We start from the raw sequence: 18,438 nt of genomic DNA on the forward strand, positions 1-18,438 counted from the left end.
ATTCTCATCCCATACAATTCTTATCCCATATAACAATTCTTATCCCATATAACATTTCTTATCCCATAGTAATTCTTATCCCATAACATTTCTTATCCCATATAACAATTCTTATCCCAAGTAATTCTTATCCCATAACAATTCTTATCCCACAACATTTCTTATCCCATAACATTTCCTATCCTATAGCAATTCTCATCCCATATAGCAATTCTTATCCCATATAACAATTCTTATCCCATAACATTTCTAATCCCTTGGCAATTCTTATCCCATAACAATTTTTATCCCAAATCAATTCTTATCCCATAACAATTCTCATCCCATAACAATTCTTATCCCATTGCATTCCTTGCTTTGGAAAATGTACCATGAAAAGGAGATTTTAAACTTCTTCCCCCCCACTATTAACTGAGGATTTCTGTGATTTCTCCTCAGATTTTGGGACCTCCAGGCAAGAAAGGTGCCAGGGTAAGACTGACATTTAATTAATAAATTAACTCTGCTTGAAAAGCTAAGATCTGTTCCTGGAAAAGCAGAGGTTGTTTCATATTTCCTGAATTCCATCTCCTTTGTGGTTGACAGGAGAGGGCAGCTTGGAAAAGTCTCATCCTGGAGATATTTCTCTTGCTTTTATTCACATTTTCTAGCTGGTATTCCCATTCTAGCCTTAGTCCAGGGGAAAAATTTGGGATTTCAGAAGGAAGATATCACTCAAGTGCAGATCCAGCCCAATTCCAGCCAGGGGAGGCCAAAATCAGGGATAGAGGAGGCTGGAAGTGATTTCTGGAGACCCCCAATTCCACCTCCTGCTGAAAGCTGAGCCCACCCCAAAGCTGGGTCAGGTCTGCTGTGCTGGGAATCCCCATGGATGGAGAATCCCCATGGATGGAGAATCCCCATGGATGGAGAATTCCCAGGATGGAGAATCCCCATGGATGGAGAATTCCCAGGATGGAGAATTCCCAGGATGGAGAATTCCCATGGATGGAGAATCCCCATGGATGGAGAATTCACATGGATGGAGAATTCCCAGGATGGAGAATTCCCATGGATGGAGAATTCCCATGGATGGAGAATCCCCATGGATGGAGAATTCCCAGGATGGAGAATTCCCATGGATGGAGAATTCCCATGATGGAGAATTCCCATGGATTGGAGAATTCCCCTGGTTTGGAGAATTCCCATGGATGGAGAATTCCCCTGGCTTGGAGAATTCCCAGGATGGAGAATCCCCTGGATTGGAGAAACCCCATGGATGGAGAATCCCCATGGATGGAGAATTCCCATGGATGGAGAATTCCCATGGATGGAGAATTCCCAGGATGGAGAATCCCCATGGATGGAGAATTTCCATGGATGGAGAATTCCCCTGGATTGGAGAATCCCCATGGATGGAGAATTCCCATGGATGGAGAATTCCCAGGATGGAGAATCCCCATGGATGGAGAATCCCCATGGATGGAGAATTCCCCTGGATTGGAGAATTCCCCTGGTTTGGAGAATTCCCATGGATGGAGAATCCCCATGGATAGAGAATTCCCAGGATGGAGAATTCCCATGGATGGAGAATTTCCATGGATGGAGAATCCCCATAGATGGAGAATTCCCAGGATGGAGAATTCCCAGGATGGAGAATCCCCATGGATAGAGAATTCCCAGGATGGAGAATTCCCAGGATGGAGAATTCCCATGGATGGAGAATCCCCATGGATGGAGAATTCACATGGATGGAGAATTCCACTGGATTGGAGAATTCCCAGGATGGAGAATTTCCATGGATGGAGAATTCCCATGGATGGAGAATCCCCATGGATGGAGAATCCCCATGGATGGAGAATCCCCATGGATGGAGAATTCCCTGGATTGGAGAAACCCTATGGATGGAGAATCCCCATGGATGAAGAATTCCCATGGATGGAGAAATTCCCAGGATGGAGAATCCCCATGGATGGAGAATTCCCATGGATTGGAGAATCCCCATGGATGGAGAATCCCCATGGATGAAGAATTCCCAGGATGGAGAATTCCCAGGATGGAGAATTTCCATGGATGGAGAATTCCCATGGGTTGGAGAATTCCCCTGGTTTGGAGAATTCCCATGGATGGAGAATCCCCATGGATAGAGAATTCCCAGGATGGAGAATTCCCATGGATGGAGAATTATGACATTTTTGCTGGGATTGGATGTTGGAATCACCTCCTTTTATTGCTCCTATTGCCCAGACTGCTTAACCTTTGCTGGCAAAAATCCCTCTTTTCTCTTAGATTGAGCTTAAATAGTGTCCTGGGAATTTTGTGGCCTGGAATACCCAATTTTTTTTATTATTCTGATACTTCTCTACCAACCTACAGAGAAATGACAGGTCTTCTTTTTATTCAGTTTAAACCAGTAAAAATGGTGTAGTGTGATGAATTTTGGAAGAGCAGGTGCCATGGAAAAAATTCCCTTTAAATCCAAGATGGATGAGTGGGTGGATTTGGCAAAGAAATTTTTTCCAGGATGCACTAGAATTGCAAAATGCAGCCCCTAAGGAAACCCATGGCTTCCTGCAGGGTATTTTTGTCTTCAGGTGTGTCTTTTATTCCCAGGGAGATCCTGGAGCAGCTGGACCACGAGGAGACAAAGGAATCCCAGGAGAAAAAGGAGAAAAAGGAGAGAAGGTGATGACCTTGCACTTCTTTTGGGATAAAAGGACTTTTTTTTTTTTTTTTTTAAATGGAATTCCTCCCCAAATCATACTTCCAGGAATCCATGGGGAGACTTCAATGTGTAGAAATGCAAAGCTGGAAAGGAAATCAGGGAGAAATCATTTCTTGCTCTGTGGAGATTCGTCCTGGGAAAGAAAAAAAAAAAAAATTTAAAAAATTTGCCTTAGTAGGACCTTTATCCCTTTTTTTTTTTTTTTTCAGGGAAGTCCAGGATTTGGAATTCCTGGCCAGCCTGGCCTAAAGGGAGACATTGGTGACAGGGTGAGTGGGGCAGTGGGGTGGGTGTGGAATCCACCAAAACGTGGAGAATTCCTCATGACTGAGGGAAACACAGATGGTCAATGCTGAGCTGGTGACTCTGTGGACAGAATCCAAGAAAGTCCCATTCCCAATTATTTCCTCTCCTGCAAGTCCCCTTGAGCTTCATTTTGTGACTTTTATGTCTAGGAAGGTTTTGGTGGCTCCCATGTGACTCCATCACGGTCCTGTTCATTTTAATCCATCAAAAATTAACAAATCCCAATATTATGGATGATTATTTTTGGGAAGAAGGGTGGGAAAATCCAAATATTGATGGTTTCAAAGTAAGTGGGGGAGACAGGAGACCCCTCTGGACAGGGTGCACCTGGCACAGCCCCTCGTGGGACATTCCCTGTTTTCCTCTCTCTGATTTTAGCTGCTGACACCTGAAATTATCTTACCTGTGTCATTCCTTCTGTGTTTCTGCAGGGAAATGTGGGATTGTCTGGGAAGCCAGGCCAGAAGGTGAGTCCATGGAAAGTTTTGTTCCTTCTGAGGGTGGGGAGGCTCTGGCACAGAATTCCCAGAGCTGTGGCTGCCCCTGGATCCCTGGGGCCAGGTTGGACAGGGCTTGGAGAAACCTGGGATAGTGGAAAGTATCCCATGGCAAGGGGTGGAACCAAGTGGTGTTAGAGATTCCTTCCAACATCTTTGATCAGACCTAAAAAAATTCCTGCTAATCCTCACCTGCAGGATTTTTCCCTGGAAAAGTTTAAAACCAGCCAAAAAAATTCTGGAAAAGATCCTCCCAGTTGTGTTTGTACAGTGTGGACATTCCTCAAAGAGGGATCTCTCCAGGCTTGGCTGCAGAAGGGTTTGGATTTGGGAATTGTTTCATAGATCAGTGAGTGGAATATTTAGATCAGCTTCCAGGGCATGGAAAAATGGGATGTCCCAAGAAATAGATGGGATGCAGCCAAGCCAGGAGGTGCTAACAAAATGTGTTAATGAGGTTGCAAAGTGGAGGCAAGAAAAGATGTTTGGGGTTGGGAGAAGGCCTGGAGAGGGATGTCCCAAATTTCCCAGATTTCATGGAATATTCTGAGTTGGGAGAGAATCCCACAAGGATCATCCAATCCAGCTCAAGGGAATGGGGTCAAATCCACAACCTTGTGGGACAAACATCAAACTGAGCAGATGAGGACCCGTCAGCTGATTTAAATGGGAATAAAAATTAAAATGTGGGATAGGAACTGATCCTGGGTCTAAGATTGGATCCATCTCGAGTCTCTGCTAATCTGAGCAGCTCCTAGAGGTGGAGAACCCCAACAGATCCTGTCCTGAGTGAATTCCAGGGATGACTGTGGGGTCTGGATAGATGAGGTTAGAGCTGGATGCTTTCCAGCCCAATAATCCTAAAAAAAAAAAAATTTTTAAAAAACCCCAACTGAATTACTATAAAACATATTTTATATATTTTTATTTGATTTGATTTTATTAAATTAAAATTTAATTTTTATTAATTATATTAATTATATATAATTAAATTATATATATCATATATAAATAATCTTTTATATATTATATATATTATATTTATAAATAAAATTTATATATATAAATATATATAAATAAAAATAAAATAAAAATAAGATAATTTAAATTTAAAATATAAATTAAAAATTATTTTATTAAATAAATCGAAATAAAATAAATATTAATACTTCAAATCCTACAATCCCAGCCCTTCCTAGCACAGGGTAAATGTTGAGCCCAAACTTCATCCAGGATTGTGGAAGCTGCTGGAAGCTGCCCCTCTCTGAATTGGGAGGGCTGTGGGATGCAGGAATGTGACAAGTGACAAGTTTTGTTTCCTTTAGGGGGAGAGAGGTGACCCAGGATTCCCTGGAAAACCAGGAAAAGATGTGAGTAAAGGATCCAGGGGGATGGAGCTGCTGATCTTGGGACCTGCCACCAACCCCAGCTCTGCCCTGCTGTGACAATTTTATTTCCTTGTTATTTATTCAACATCAGTGCCAAACCATCCTGGGATTCTTTGATCCGGAATTTTGTCATATTTTGAGTCACATCTGCTTGATGTTCCCCTGAGGGAATCTGAGGCTTAGATGATCTCAATTTGGAAATGATCCATAAAAATCCAAATAATCCCCTCTGATGGCCAAACATGGTGGGCCCTCACAAAAACATCACAACAGGCTTCTAGAAGTTTCTCCTGACCACAGTGAAGAGCTTTCCTCAGTTCTGAGGGCTGATCCCTGGAAATGGAATAAGATCCCTCTTAAGAGTTTCCTCTTGGGATCAAAAGAGGTGGCCCCTCACAAAAACAAGGTGGGCCCTCACAAAAAACATGGTAAGTCCTTAAAAAACAAGGTGGGCCCTCATGAAAACAAAATGGCTGCTCACAAAAACAAAATGGCTGCTCACAAAAACAAAATGGCCCCTCACAAAAACAAAATGGCCACTCACAGAAACAAAATGGCCCCTCACAAAAACAAAATGGCCGCTCACAAAAACAAAATGGCCACTCACAAAAGAAGATGGCCCCTCACAAAAAAAGGTAAATCCTTACAAAAATTAGATGGCCCCCTCATAAAACCAAAGTGGCCCCTCACAAAACAAGGCTGGCCCCTCACAAAAAAAAAATAAAGGTGAGCCCTCACAAAATCAAAGTGGCCCCTCACAAAAACAAGATGGTCCCTCACAGAAACAAGGTGGCCCTTCATAAATACATCCTGACTGGCTTATGGAAAATTGGATTTTTATACACTGAGCTTGATGATATCTCTGTGGTCAATTTGGAATATTTCTGTGGTCAATTTGGAATAATTCTGTGGATAGTTTGGAATAATTCTGTGGTCAGTTTGGAATAATTCTGTGGTCAGTTTGGAATATCCCTGTGGTCAGTTTGGAATATTTCTATGAATAGTTTGGAATATTTCTGTGGGTAGTTTGAGATATTTCTGTGGTCAGTTTGGAATATCCCAGAGGTCAGTTTGGAATATCCCTGGTGTCAGTTTGGAGTATTTCTATGAATAGTTTGGAATATTTCTGTGGGTAGTTTGAGATATTTCTGTGGATAGTTTGGAATATCCCAGAGGTCAGTTTGGAATATTTCTGTGGTCAGTTTGGAATATTTCTGTGGTCAGTTTGGAATATCCCTGTGGTCAGTTTGGAATATTTCTGTGGGTAGTTTGGAATATTTCTGTGGATAGTTTGAAATAATTCTGTGGTGAAATAATCCCTGGATATCAAGTGGAATAGAATCACCCAGGGAAATCTTGGCAAAAAAGGGAAGCAGCTGCATTCCAACAGCCCTGACTTTGGAGTTGTGATTCCAGAACAAGAGCTTTGGGTTTGAGCAGGAAATGATGGTAAAGAATTTGGGAAAACCAGAGAGGAAAGGCTCCGCTGGGACCAAGGGAATCCCACCCCTTCCCAAAGTGCCAGGAAAACAGAGCTGGAAAATGAAACCCTTGGATTTGTCCTGAAGTTGATCCCTCCTCTTTTTTTATTTCTTTTTTACTCATCTTTAAGCTGTGGAGAATCCATTTCACCTTTCTTTTATCTCGGATTTCTCATTCCAAAAGGCTGGAATGGAAAAGCCAAAAAAAGAATTAAACTGGGGGGTTTTTGGGTTTTTGTTTTTGTGGGATTTTTTTGCTTTTGTTTGGGGTTTTGTTAGTTTGTTTGTTTGTTTGTTTTTGGGTTTGGGGGGTTTTTTGGTGTTTGATTTTTGTTGGTGGTGGTGGTTTGGTTTGATTTTTTTTTCTGGGAGATGCTGAAAACAAAGTGCCATGAATGGAATCCCAGAATATCCCAAGTTGGAAGGGACCCACCAGCATCATCCAGTCCAACTCCTGGCCCTGCTCAGGACACTCCAACAATCCCTGAGATCATTATCCAAACATTCCTGGAGCTCAGAAAAGTGGGATTTGGTGGCAATCACTTCACCCTACCCCTAAATTTAAATATTCCTGTCATCCCACAACTTGTGTTCCTTTTCCCTCATTTATGGGAATGCAGTAAAACACCACCCCTATTTTAAGACATGCCAAATATCCCCAAAAAAATCTGCCACTCTCCCACTTTTCCAAGCATTAAGCAGGGCTAAAGAGATTTAATCTCCATTAGAGCCCCTGGAATGTCTGATGGACTCAGTTCTCTCCCTTTAAACCATTTCCTCCAGGTTTAAACACAATAAAATTCCAATCACTTGATGGAAAAACATTTGGAAAGCTGCTCCTCTCTTTTAGGGAGAAGCTGGAGCCCCTGGAGAGCCAGGAGTGAGAGGAATCAGGGTAATAATTCCATTTTTCTCACTGTTATTATAATTTCCTGCCGTGGTGGGGCTGCTCTGTTTCCCTTCTCCATCCCAGTGGGAGCCCTCACTTGGAAATATCCACTTCCAAATATTCCTTTCCCACGGGGAAAATAATATTTTCCTTCCTGTTTTCCTTTTCTGAGCTGCTATTTGGGCTCTGTTTGTGATTTTTTTTTTTCTGAATCTCTTTTTGCAGGGTCCACCTGGACTCCCAGGACGACCTGGAGAGCAAGGAATGAAAGGAGATCCAGGAGAACCTGGAAAGGATGTAAGGAATTCCTGAAGGAGCAGCTGGGTGGATTTGGGGAGAGCTTTTATTTATTCTCAGCATTATAAAGAAATAATATTTATTTATTTGGACTGAGGTTGGATACATCCAATATGGATAGATCCAGAAGAGATGGATTCACTCCATTCTTTTTTTTTATTCCCATGGAAAAAAAAAATCAGGGAAAATATTCCCAAGTTTCTCATGAATTTACCTAAATCCTATTCAGGAGATTCCCAAAAATATCAAAGCAGCTCCTCCCTCCTCTGCCACCCTTCTCCTTGTGGCCATTTTAACAAGAATTGGGAGTTTAAATTTGTAATTTAATTATTTGATTTATTTCATTCAATTGTTTATTTTATTGATTTTATTGATTTTTTTATTAATTCCATTTACCTATTTCATTTATTTTTAATTTTATTTATTTTATTATATTGATTATTTTATTTATTCCATTTAACTATTTAATTTTTAATTATATATATATTTATTATAATATATAATTTATATATATTTAATTTTTTCATGTATTCTTGCTGTTTATTTTGTGGGGACAGGGAAGGACACCAAGTAGAGCAGCAATTCCCAAGAAATTTTGCTGTGCTGGGAGGAAAAACTCATTCCCAGGGGTCCAAATGATGGTTTGGGATGGATCCTTCGCAGCCATTCCTTCCAAATTCCTGATTTACCTGCAGGACTCATGTCCTGAGTCACAGGAAAAGTGGGATTGGGAGAAAAGCTGCAGGAAATATTCCCCATGGATCCCAAACAGGTCCAGTCCCAAAGTGGCAGGGAAATAAAAGCAAGATTTGGGTTGCACAAAATGAAATTCCACTATTCCAGGTGGGATAGCAAAGGAAAAAGGAAAAGCAGCAAAACTCCCATGAGCCCTTCTGGAGGTTGGAATTGCTCCAAATTTAACTTAAAAATGGGAATTAGGGAGACACAAGAAGGGGTTGGTTGGTCCCTCTGGAAAAAGGTGGAGTTAGTTTGGGATCAGAAATGGGAATTTTTGAGGGGAACTAACACATTCCTGCTGGTTTTCAGGGAGTTCCTGGGAAGGATGGCCTGAGAGGTGAAAGAGGCCCCCCAGGACCAAAGGTGAGTCCTGAATCCACATTTTTTGTGGTGGTGCCACCACCTTGGGCAGCAAAACCCAGCTCAGGTCTCCTGTGACCCCCCTAAAATTTGGGATTTCAAAGCAGAGCTCCTGGGATGGGCTCAGGAACCTCGTGGTCTCCACAGAGCTTCTTCAGGAAGAAGGATGTTCTTCAGGAGCCAAAGGGGATAAATTTCTGGAATGTTCACAGATTGTTGCATCCTCTCCTGCTCCTGCAAGGGGTGGAAGGAGGAATCAGATCCTTGGAGGTGGCAACAGCTCCTTCCTTAATGGAGAGGAAAACACTGCAGGAAGCAGCACCAGTGAAGACAGGGAGATTTCCTGGTTGATCCAGAACTTTGGAAAAGCCAAGATTTATCCAGGGGATGAATCCCAAATTGTCCTTCTGCTGGAGATGCCTCCCTGGTGCCCTTCATTCCACTGGAATCTGTTGATGCAGAACCCGGATTTCAGTGGAATGAAGCCCCTCAGAGAGGCAGCTCAGCCTCACCTCAGGTGTTCCTCACCCCAGGAGCCTCCAGGCTGGGCCTCCCAAATCCCTTATCCCTGGTTCTATCTGTGCACCAGCCCCAGATCTCTCCCTGGAGATGGAATTCCATCACTTCTGTGGGAGCCCAACATGGTCCCAGCACCTGTGGGGACATCCAGAAGGGACCACCAACCACAGGGACACCTTGGCCATCGTCCTTCTTGGTGTCCTCTGTGCTGGCACTGAGGGACCTCAAAAATCTTGCATTTTCCACAATTTTGTGGAGAAGGGGATGGAGCAAAGCTCTGGCCCAAACCTCATGAACCAGACTTTCCCTACAAAATCCAGCTGTGCCTGTGTCCAGTGCAGGAGCAGGGTGGGATTCAAACCCTAAATGGGATTTATCCAGTTTTACAGAGAGGGCTGGTGGCAGACAAAGGGCCAGTTATGGGATTACTCCCCTTCCTCTTCTTGCTCCATCATGGAAATGATGGAATTAATCAGCTGATCTCGTTTATTCCAAGGGAGAACCTGGCCCACCAGGAAAAGGAGTGGAAATGGAGGTAAATAAATTAAAATTAAAGACCATATAAATAAATGTTGGAAGGGCTTCCCTCTCTGGGTTGGGATGGCAGAGGGGACTCAGTGTGTGTCCCCTTGGCCATCAACAACCTCCAGGAGAAAATCCCTGGAGAGCAGAGGGGCAGAAATTGAGAACTTTCTTTCCCCTTGCAGGACCTGGAGAGGCTTTTTGAAGCTTATGGGATCAAGGTAGGAGATCCTTTCTCCTTCCTCCTCAGGAGGGGTTGTAAATTTGGCTTTTCCATCTCTTCCCTCTGGAATCCTGGAAGTGGCATTTGCTTCCCCCAGCAACCCCAGGAAGGTTCATTCCACTTCCTTTTCCAGGTTGTATTTAAATATTCCTGGATATATAAAATTTAAATATTTAAAATATTTAAATATTTCTAGGACAGATTTTTTTTTTTTCTGCTATTTTATGGGGTGGGTGGTGGCTATGAGGCCTTTATAACCACTCAAATTCCTCAACACCTTCCACCACCTCAGGTTGCTCCAAAGTGCTCTTGGACACTTCCAGAGATCCAGGAGCAGCCACAGCTTCTCTGGGGATTCCATTCCAGCTCCTCCCCACCCCCCCAGCCAAAAATTCTTTCCCAATATCCAACCTAAATCCTCATTCAGTTTAAAACACTTCCCACTTGTCATATCCCCATATTCCCATGGAAAAAGCCACTCTCCCTCTTCTTAAAGCCCCCTGGAAGTCCTGCAAGGCCACAAATGTGGGGGCTTTATTTAGGATGGGGAGAGACCCCACAAAAGCCCCATGATTTTTTGGTCAAGCTTTTTGATCCCAAATATGTATTTAATCCATCCCTCAGCTATCCCTGCCCTGTGATCCTCAGGGAATCCATCATTCCTCGTTTTGGGGTGGCTGCTGAGGGATTGTCATGTGCTGGGGACACAGGGTGGCACTGGGCTGCTTCACTGGTGTGCTCTGGTTCCAGCTGGAGCTGCTGAGGGAACTCTCCAACGTGATCCTGCGGAATGGGCTCCTCTGGACCAGCAAAACTTCCAGGGAAAACCAGCCAGCCATGCCTGTCACCGTGAGTGGTGTCACCTGGGAATGAGGGAGATGGGAATGAGCCACCACCAGGGACACCTGTGTCATTGAGCAGGTCATGGTGGATTGGGACAGGCACTGGGATCTGGGATATTTGGGATTGTCCTGGTGTGAAGAACAGGTGTCTGCCAATAAAGGCAGGAGCTTCTCTTTGAAATGGAGAATGTAAACCCCACCGTCCAAATCATTATCATTTTGAAGTTAAGGGGCTCTCAGGCAAAGATATGGGAATAGGAATAACAGTTCTTGACTAGGACAATTCCAATAGCAATGCAGTATTACACAGAACAATCCCAACCCTGCCAGAGTCAGAATCCAAGCTGGCACAGTCAGTCAGTCAGGGTGGTGGCACAGTCCCATTCCATGGTGCTGCATCCTCCTGCAGGGGCAGATGTGGCTCAGCTGGAGCAGTGCTCCTGGAGAAGGTGCAGTTTCCTCTGAAGCTCCTCTGAAGGGATGATGTGCAAGGCTCTGGTTTTCCTCTGGAATGCAGTGGGAAGAAGGTGCCTTGGTGTCCAAAATGTCAGTTTTTCTCTGGCTAGGAAAGGCTTGGCTCCTGCCCTGGCTGGAGCATCTCCCAGTGGGATGATGGAATTTTCTCAGCCATGCCCTGGGACTCAGTGGCCATGAACAGGAGATATCTCCTGGAGGGAGGATGGGCTGTGGGAAGATAAAGATGATTGCCCAGCTGGTTTAAAGATGTCCATGAGCAGATAATGTGTGCCAGGAGATCAGGGGCACTGCCACACCCAGTTTAAAACAATGGCCCATTAACAGGAGATATCTCCCACAGAGATAAGAATCACTGCCACACCCAGTTTTTAACAATGGCTCATTAACAGGTGATACCTGCTGGATGAAGGGTGGGTCATGGGAAAGGTAAAGATGATTGCCCAGCTGGTTTAAAGATGCCCATGAGCAGATAATGTGTGCCAGGAGATCAGGGGCACTGAACACACATCAACCCTACACAGCAATAAAGGGATACAAACCACTCATTTTTAAAGGGAATTAAGGAATCATTTTTCACCCATAAAAGCCATTCCCAAAACCACCATAGTTTGTCCTTGTGCCCTCTGGAAGTTTTTGGAGTGGTGGGTGTAGGGCTGGAAGCACCAAAATGGGTCATAAGCGGGGTCTCAATAGCAAAAGGGATCCCAGGGAGGGAGGAGGATTCCTTGGAAGGAAAATCTGGATGTGAATCACTGCCCACTCACCCCAGCCTGGCTCAGGAATGTCACTGAAGTGGGGCAGAGTGTTCTGGAAGGGTGGCACAGGTGGCAGTGTCACTGTCACACCAATCCCTGTGGTGCTGCAGGATCCTCTGGTGTCCCAAACTTCCCCCCGTGTCCCGGCCAGCACCGAGGTGACAGGACAGGGACGGAGCCAGGAGCTGCAGCTGCTGCTGTCTGAGGTGAAAATAAACTGCAGGAATGATAAAATTGGGGTTTTTTTACTGGGGTTTTACTCTGTCCAGTTCTGGGCTCTTCCGATTCCAATTCTTGGGAATACCCAGAGGCAGGACAGCAACATCTTTAAAAAGTGATGATTTTTTACCATGGATATGGAAATTCATGGATATGGTCTCAGAGAATGGAGCTGGGGAAGGGGCTGGAGGAGCTGGGAAGGGGCTCAGCCTGGAGAAAAGGGGGATCAGGGGGGATCCTGTGGCTCTGCACAAGTCCCTGACAGGAGGGGACAGCCCCAGGAACAGGGACAGGAGGAGAGGGAACAGCCTCAGGGTGGGATCAGCAGGAATTTCCCCATGGAAAGGGTTTGGAACTGCCCAGGGAGGGTTGGATCCCCATCCCTGGAGTGCCCCAGGAATTCCTGGAGGTGGCACTCAGAGCTGGGCTGGGACCAGGTGGGGATCAGGTTGAATTCCATGGTCCTGGAATTCTTTTCTATCCTGGAATTCTGGCAGGGATGGATTGGGATTGTCCATTCTGGGACTGCCAGAGCTCCAGCAGGGTTTGGACAACACTCCCAGGACAGGGTGGGATTGTTGGGATGTCCTGGGCAGAGCCAGGAGCTGGGAATGGATGATCCCTGTGGGTCACTCCCCACTCAGGACATTCCACAATTCAGTGAGTCCAGAACCTTCATTTGGAGTAACCACACAAATTCCACCCACCTGCATCCTGATTAACAGCTCCTATTTATGGGAATTAGGAATTTATCCACAATTTTAAGGCTTCTCTCCATGCTGGGCTTCCTGTAGGAGGCATCTCCTGGGGTTTTTATCTCCATCAGTTCCTCAGAGACTCAGACAAGGTGGGATAGGACATTCCCTCTCAGCCCCAGGCTCCTCCTGTGGTTTTTCCCAGATTTTTCCAAGCTGGATTAGAACATTTTAGAGACTTGAGAGAGGAGATTTGTACCAAAAAACACAACCCTGGACCCATCAAAAGTTGGGATTTGGGGTACAGAGACCCCAGAGCTGTTTCTGGTGAGCTTTGGGAGCCCAACCCAACCTGGAAAAAAAGGATTTGGAACCCTGAATCCCTCAGGGAATCCTTCCTTTTCCATTGGTGCTGTTTGGATGGATGCAAAGGAGTTAAAATTCCCACTGAATTGACTGAACAGATCATTGGAATTCTGAGTTTTGCCCCTATTTTGTTGCAATGGAAAAATGAAATTAGAGAAAGGATAAGGATTTCTGCACGGATCAGTGTCAGGGCTTGGGAAATGGTCCTGTTGTCTTTTTTTCCCTTTTTTTTCCCCCCTTTTGTTTTTCCCTTTTTTTCTCTCTCTCTTTTTATTTTTCCTTTTTTTTTCCATTTTTTCTTCATTTTTTCCTTTTTTTTCCCTTTTTTTTTTTCCCCTTTTTTTTTTCCCTTTTTTTTCCCTTTTTTTTTCCCTTTTTTCCCCATTGTTTTCTTTTTTCTTTTCCCCCTTTTTTTTCCTTTTTTTCCCTTTTTTCCCTTTTTTCCTTTTTTTCATTTTTTTCCTTTTTTTCTGCTTTTTTCCATCAATTAACAGAATTTTGTCAGCATTTCTCCATCCCTCTCTGTAGAGCTTGGCTGTGTCCCCACCACATCCAGAAGATCTGCAGGAAAACCATTCCCTGGATCTCTCTGAGCCCCTGGAGGAGAGGCTGGAAGAACATCCCCAGCAGGACACCAGCCAGGTGCATTTTTCCAAGGATTTCAGACCAGTGAAAGGAACTGGGATGTAAATCTTAATCCTGGGGTGGCTCCTGGAAAGGGCAGGAGGCTGATGGGAGTTATCAAAAATTCCTGGGGAAATGCTTTGTTGGCTAATCCCACAATTTTTCTGGGGGGGAAAACCAGATAATCCCATTTTATCTGATCCCATCTGGCCACACCATCCTTGTGTAATTCCAGCTTGGTTGGCTGAAGAGTTGATGAGTCCCAAGACTTTGAAAATAGGGATAATGCAGATTCCAAACAGGGAATTTAAAATATGTCTTTTACAAGAAGTTCCCTTTTCCTTCCCACTTTCCATGGATATGGAAATTTGGAAATTCATGGATATGGTCTCAGGATATTCCTGTTGTGCTCTGGAGCATCTGAGTAATTTAAAGGGAAAGATTTTAGAGTTTGGGCAGGAATTTGTGGATTTTCTCTGATCCCTAAAATCTCATTTCCCTCAGTTTTCCTGCCCTCCTGGGCAGAGATTCCTGCTCCAAATCCAGCACTCTCCAGTTTGGACACCATTGTATCCCTGTGGAATTCTTGGAAATATCCAGAGGCAGGACAGCAATATCTTTAAAAAGTGAAGGGAAAAATCCCTTGGATATTTCCTTGGAGCTGCAGGACAGCAAGGATATTTTTAAGGATGGCAAGACTGGAAGTGGGGAGATGCTGCTCCAGGAAATCCCTCTCTGCTTTATCCAGTTTGCAGAATTCTCCCTTCTGCTCCCATCCCTTTATCCCTGCCCTGGAAATGAGTCCCAGAGTTAATTGTGGAGCTGGATTCGGGATGGCTCAGCAGCCACGAGAGGGCTCCCGGCTCAAAGGCAAAGAAAAAAAAGGAACTGCAGCTCTGGAGACGCTGGGATGTGCCAGGAGCATCCACGGGCTCTGCTTTCCCTCCTGGGTGCAGCAATTCCCTCTCCTGGGAATTAAATTGGAGAAACACAAAGGATGGAGCACAAATCTATCGGGTTTGTGGGAAGGGATTTTAAGGATCATCCCATTCCATCCCCCTGCCATGGGCAGGGAATCTTCCACCATCCCAGGGTGCTCCAAGCCCCATCCAGCCTTTCCTTGGACATTCCAGGGGTCCAGGAGCAGCCACAGCTGCTCTGGCAGTTTTCAACCCAGCCAGGAATTGCTTCCCCAATCTCCCCTTTCCCAGTCTGAAGCCATTCCCTGGGTCCTGTCCCTCCATCCTTTTGTCCCCAGTCCCTCTCCAGCTCTCCTGCAGCCCCTCCAGCCCCTGGAATGTGCTGGAAGCTCTCCCTGGATCCTTCCCTTCTCCAGGCTGCCAATTCCCAGCTCTCCACAACCTCCCATTGGATCCATCTCCTCTCCAAGGCATTGATGGATCCAGGGCCTTCCCTTGCAATCTCAGGGAACCATCCAGGCTCTCCCTTCCCTTTTCCTCTCTTTTCCATGCCCACTGTCCATCCAAACCCCTCTGGATGGATGCTGAGTGTCCTGAATCCCAGAATCCTGGGCTGCCTTGGCTGGGAAGGAGCTCAAAGCTCATGGCAGGGACACCTCCAGCATCCCAGGCTGCTCCAATCCTTGCTGGGGCATTGCAGGGATCCAGGGATTCTCTGGCAATCCCAGCCCAGCCAGCAATTCAGGTTTATTCTGGATTTTCCTGCTCCAAACCTTCCCCTCAAGCAGCTGCTGGTGGAATGCTCCTTTTCCCACAGTATCCCTCCACAAGACCAGCATCTCCCTGCTCTCCCCTCTCCCAGCTCTCAGGATTTCAGGGATAAATCCATCTGCTCCTCCAACTTCCCTGCTCAGGTGATCCCAGGATTGACCTTGGGATTTTGGATTTTCCACCTCAGGAGGAGCCCAAATGTGCCTGATGCCATCTCTGCTCTCTGGTGACAGGGACAGGAGCAGGGAGTGGCTGGAGCTGTGCCAGGGAGGTTTAGGTTGGGTTTTGGTAAAAGAAAAATTATCCAGAGGGTTCTCAGGGAATGGGAAAATTCCCAAAACTCCAGGAGTGTTTGGACAGCACTCTCAAGGACAGGGTAGAAATTTGGGATGGTTTGTGGAATGGAACCTTCAAGTCCATCAACTTGGCAGGGACACCTCCCACTGTCCCAGCTGCTCCCAGCCCAGTGTCCAGCATTTCCTTGGACATTCCAGGGATTCTCTGGCAATCCCAGCCCAGCCAGCAATTCCTGCCCCAATCTCCCCTTTCCCAATTCCCTGTGTCCTGTCCCTCCATCCCTTGTCCCCAGTCCCTCTCCAGCCCCTGGAATGTGCTGGAAGCTCTCCCTGAATTCCCTTCTCCAGGTGAGCACCCCCAGCTCTCCCAGCCTGGCTCCAGCCCCGGATCAATTCCATGGATTCCTCTGGATTTGCTCCAGCAGCTCCTCCAATGATCCCCATTTTATCAGGAGCTTTATAAACATAAAACAACTCCCACAGATTTTTTTTTAGGACACTCCAAATTCCCTCAGCAGGATGGGATCTGCATCCCAAGGATGTTTTACTTGCTTGCATTTGGAATAAAATCCTATTTATCCTCATGCAGATTCTGAAGGCAGGGAATGAGCAGCTCCCACATCCCAGAGATGCCAAAGGGGATGGAGCTGCTTTTCCTCCCACTTTTCCTGCCAATTTTCCCAGTAGCAGCAGCAGGAATTACAAATTTCCACCTATTTTGAGGTCCATGGAGCCTGGAAGAGCCCAGGAGCTCCATCCCTGAGGAGCAATTCCTGGCAGGAAGCAAAGGAACCACTGGGAAGAGCAGGATAATCCCAAATCCACCTGTCCAGAGCAGGGCTGGATGCTCATCCATGGTTGAGCCACTGCTTTGAGATTATGGGACCATCCCAAAAAATTCCTGCTCCTCCATCCCTGAATTTATTTCTTTTTTATTTATTCCTTTCCAGAGTTAATTTGGATAAATCCCTCTCATTTCCATATAGATAAACCCACAATTGCTTCATTTTCCTCCCTGAAATCCTGACTTTTTTTCTATTTTTTCCCTTTCCTTTTTCTCAGGAATAATTTTTTTCTCTCTCCCTTTTATTTACATTTTCCTCTTCCCTCCTTTTCTCCCTTCTCTCTTTCCCTTCCCCTTTTTATTTTTTTTTTTCTCCCTGCCAGCAACAAATCATTCCTCAAGGAAGCAGCAACCTCCTAATTTTTCTTGGAAATGCCTCATTTCTGGAGCAGGAAACTGCCAAAATTACAGAGGAATTACAGAATTAATGGAGCCTCATTACCCTCAGCAATTTCCCAGTAAATGGGATCCCAGGGAACATTCCAAACCTCAGCCAGGTCTTGGCAACCTCTGGAATCTGTGGAGCATTTTAGAGCCATTCCCAGGGAAATGAGCAGTGCCTGGGGAGGAGGGATGGGAAAATCCATGTGGTGCCAATTTTTTGGAGATTTTCCCTCCTTTATCCCAAAAAATCCTCACCCTGGATGGGTTCTCCCCATGCCAGCATATCCTTCATCCCTTTTTTATCCCTTTTATCCTCATCCTCTTCCTGTAAAGAATTCCAGTTTTAATTGGCTCAAAACTGGGGCATTTCCCTCCTTGGGAGCCAGAAATTTGCTGGGTTTTTTACCCCTGAGGTGGAATTATCCTGTGGTTTGTTAAAATCCATGATGCTCATCCCTGAAAATCTCACCCAGCTGCACTCACCAACATTCCCTGGAAGTTCAGGATTGATTTTCCCTACTTAAACCATCCAAAATTAAATTAATCTATTAATTAATCTAATCTATCTATTAAATTAATGGAGGTGAATCCAGATCTTTGTTCCTAAAAAGATAAAAAATAAAAAATGGGAATATCCCTAAATAACAGCACCACATCCTGATTTTTCCTTCTTCTTGTGTTCCTCCTGGAAGATCCCAGGATTTTTATGGCAAATAAATTCAATTTTTGCTTTCAGAGCCAAACATTACCCAGATATTTGGCTCAGGAAATAATTGCTGGGAATATTCTCAATAGGAATATTCTCATTTTCCCAATGGATAATTTCCTATTGCTTGCTATGGAAAAGCAGGAACAATTTAGGCACCAGGTCAGGAATAATTTGCTTTACTTTGTGTGCCTTAAATATTTCAAAGTATCACTGCTGATTAACATATTGGCATTAATTGATGGTTTATTCCAATTGGACACTCCAAGTGCAATAAATACAAGAATGGCTGGAGTAGTTCCAATTTGGAATATTTTAGGTGGGGTTTTATTGCTTTGAAATGGCCATTGATTTGTGGCCTGGTGACAAATTGGAAAATGGAATAATGGCATTCTTAAGGTTGGAAAAGATAATTTTGGTTTTTTGGTATTAATGTTATTATTTTATAATTGGAATTTCATGGAATCATGGAATGGGTTGGGAGGGATCCTAAAGCCCATCCAGGTCCATGGGCAGGGACACCTTCTGCTATCCCAGGCTGTTCCAACCTCATCCCAAACCCATCCAACCTCACCCTGGACACTTCCAGGAATGGGGGATCCACAATTTCTATGG

General features: G+C 44.8%; 1 protein-coding gene across 1 annotated transcript in view; it reads left to right on the top strand.

Annotated features, from left to right (window-relative positions):
• Positions 1–18,438, top strand: part of LOC306800757 (uncharacterized protein) — a gene marked incomplete at both ends in the record, with an annotated part of 109,005 nt that overhangs the window by 54,252 nt on the left and 36,315 nt on the right. Inside the window, 14 exons of the mRNA XM_079303085.1 lie at positions 439–471; positions 2,593–2,664; positions 2,914–2,973; positions 3,442–3,477; positions 4,833–4,948; positions 5,169–5,301; positions 7,227–7,271; positions 7,491–7,562; positions 8,610–8,663; positions 9,676–9,714; positions 9,887–9,922; positions 10,675–10,773; positions 12,109–12,204; positions 13,807–13,920. Coding sequence (XP_079159211.1) covers positions 439–471; positions 2,593–2,664; positions 2,914–2,973; positions 3,442–3,477; positions 4,833–4,948; positions 5,169–5,301; positions 7,227–7,271; positions 7,491–7,562; positions 8,610–8,663; positions 9,676–9,714; positions 9,887–9,922; positions 10,675–10,773; positions 12,109–12,204; positions 13,807–13,920 — 1,005 coding nt within the window. The remainder of the gene's footprint in view (positions 1–438; positions 472–2,592; positions 2,665–2,913; positions 2,974–3,441; positions 3,478–4,832; positions 4,949–5,168; positions 5,302–7,226; positions 7,272–7,490; positions 7,563–8,609; positions 8,664–9,675; positions 9,715–9,886; positions 9,923–10,674; positions 10,774–12,108; positions 12,205–13,806; positions 13,921–18,438) is intronic.

The sequence above is a fragment of the Erithacus rubecula genome (assembly GCF_903797595.1).
Source record: "Erithacus rubecula genome assembly, chromosome: 4".
NCBI classification, from domain to species: Eukaryota; Metazoa; Chordata; class Aves; order Passeriformes; family Muscicapidae; genus Erithacus; species Erithacus rubecula.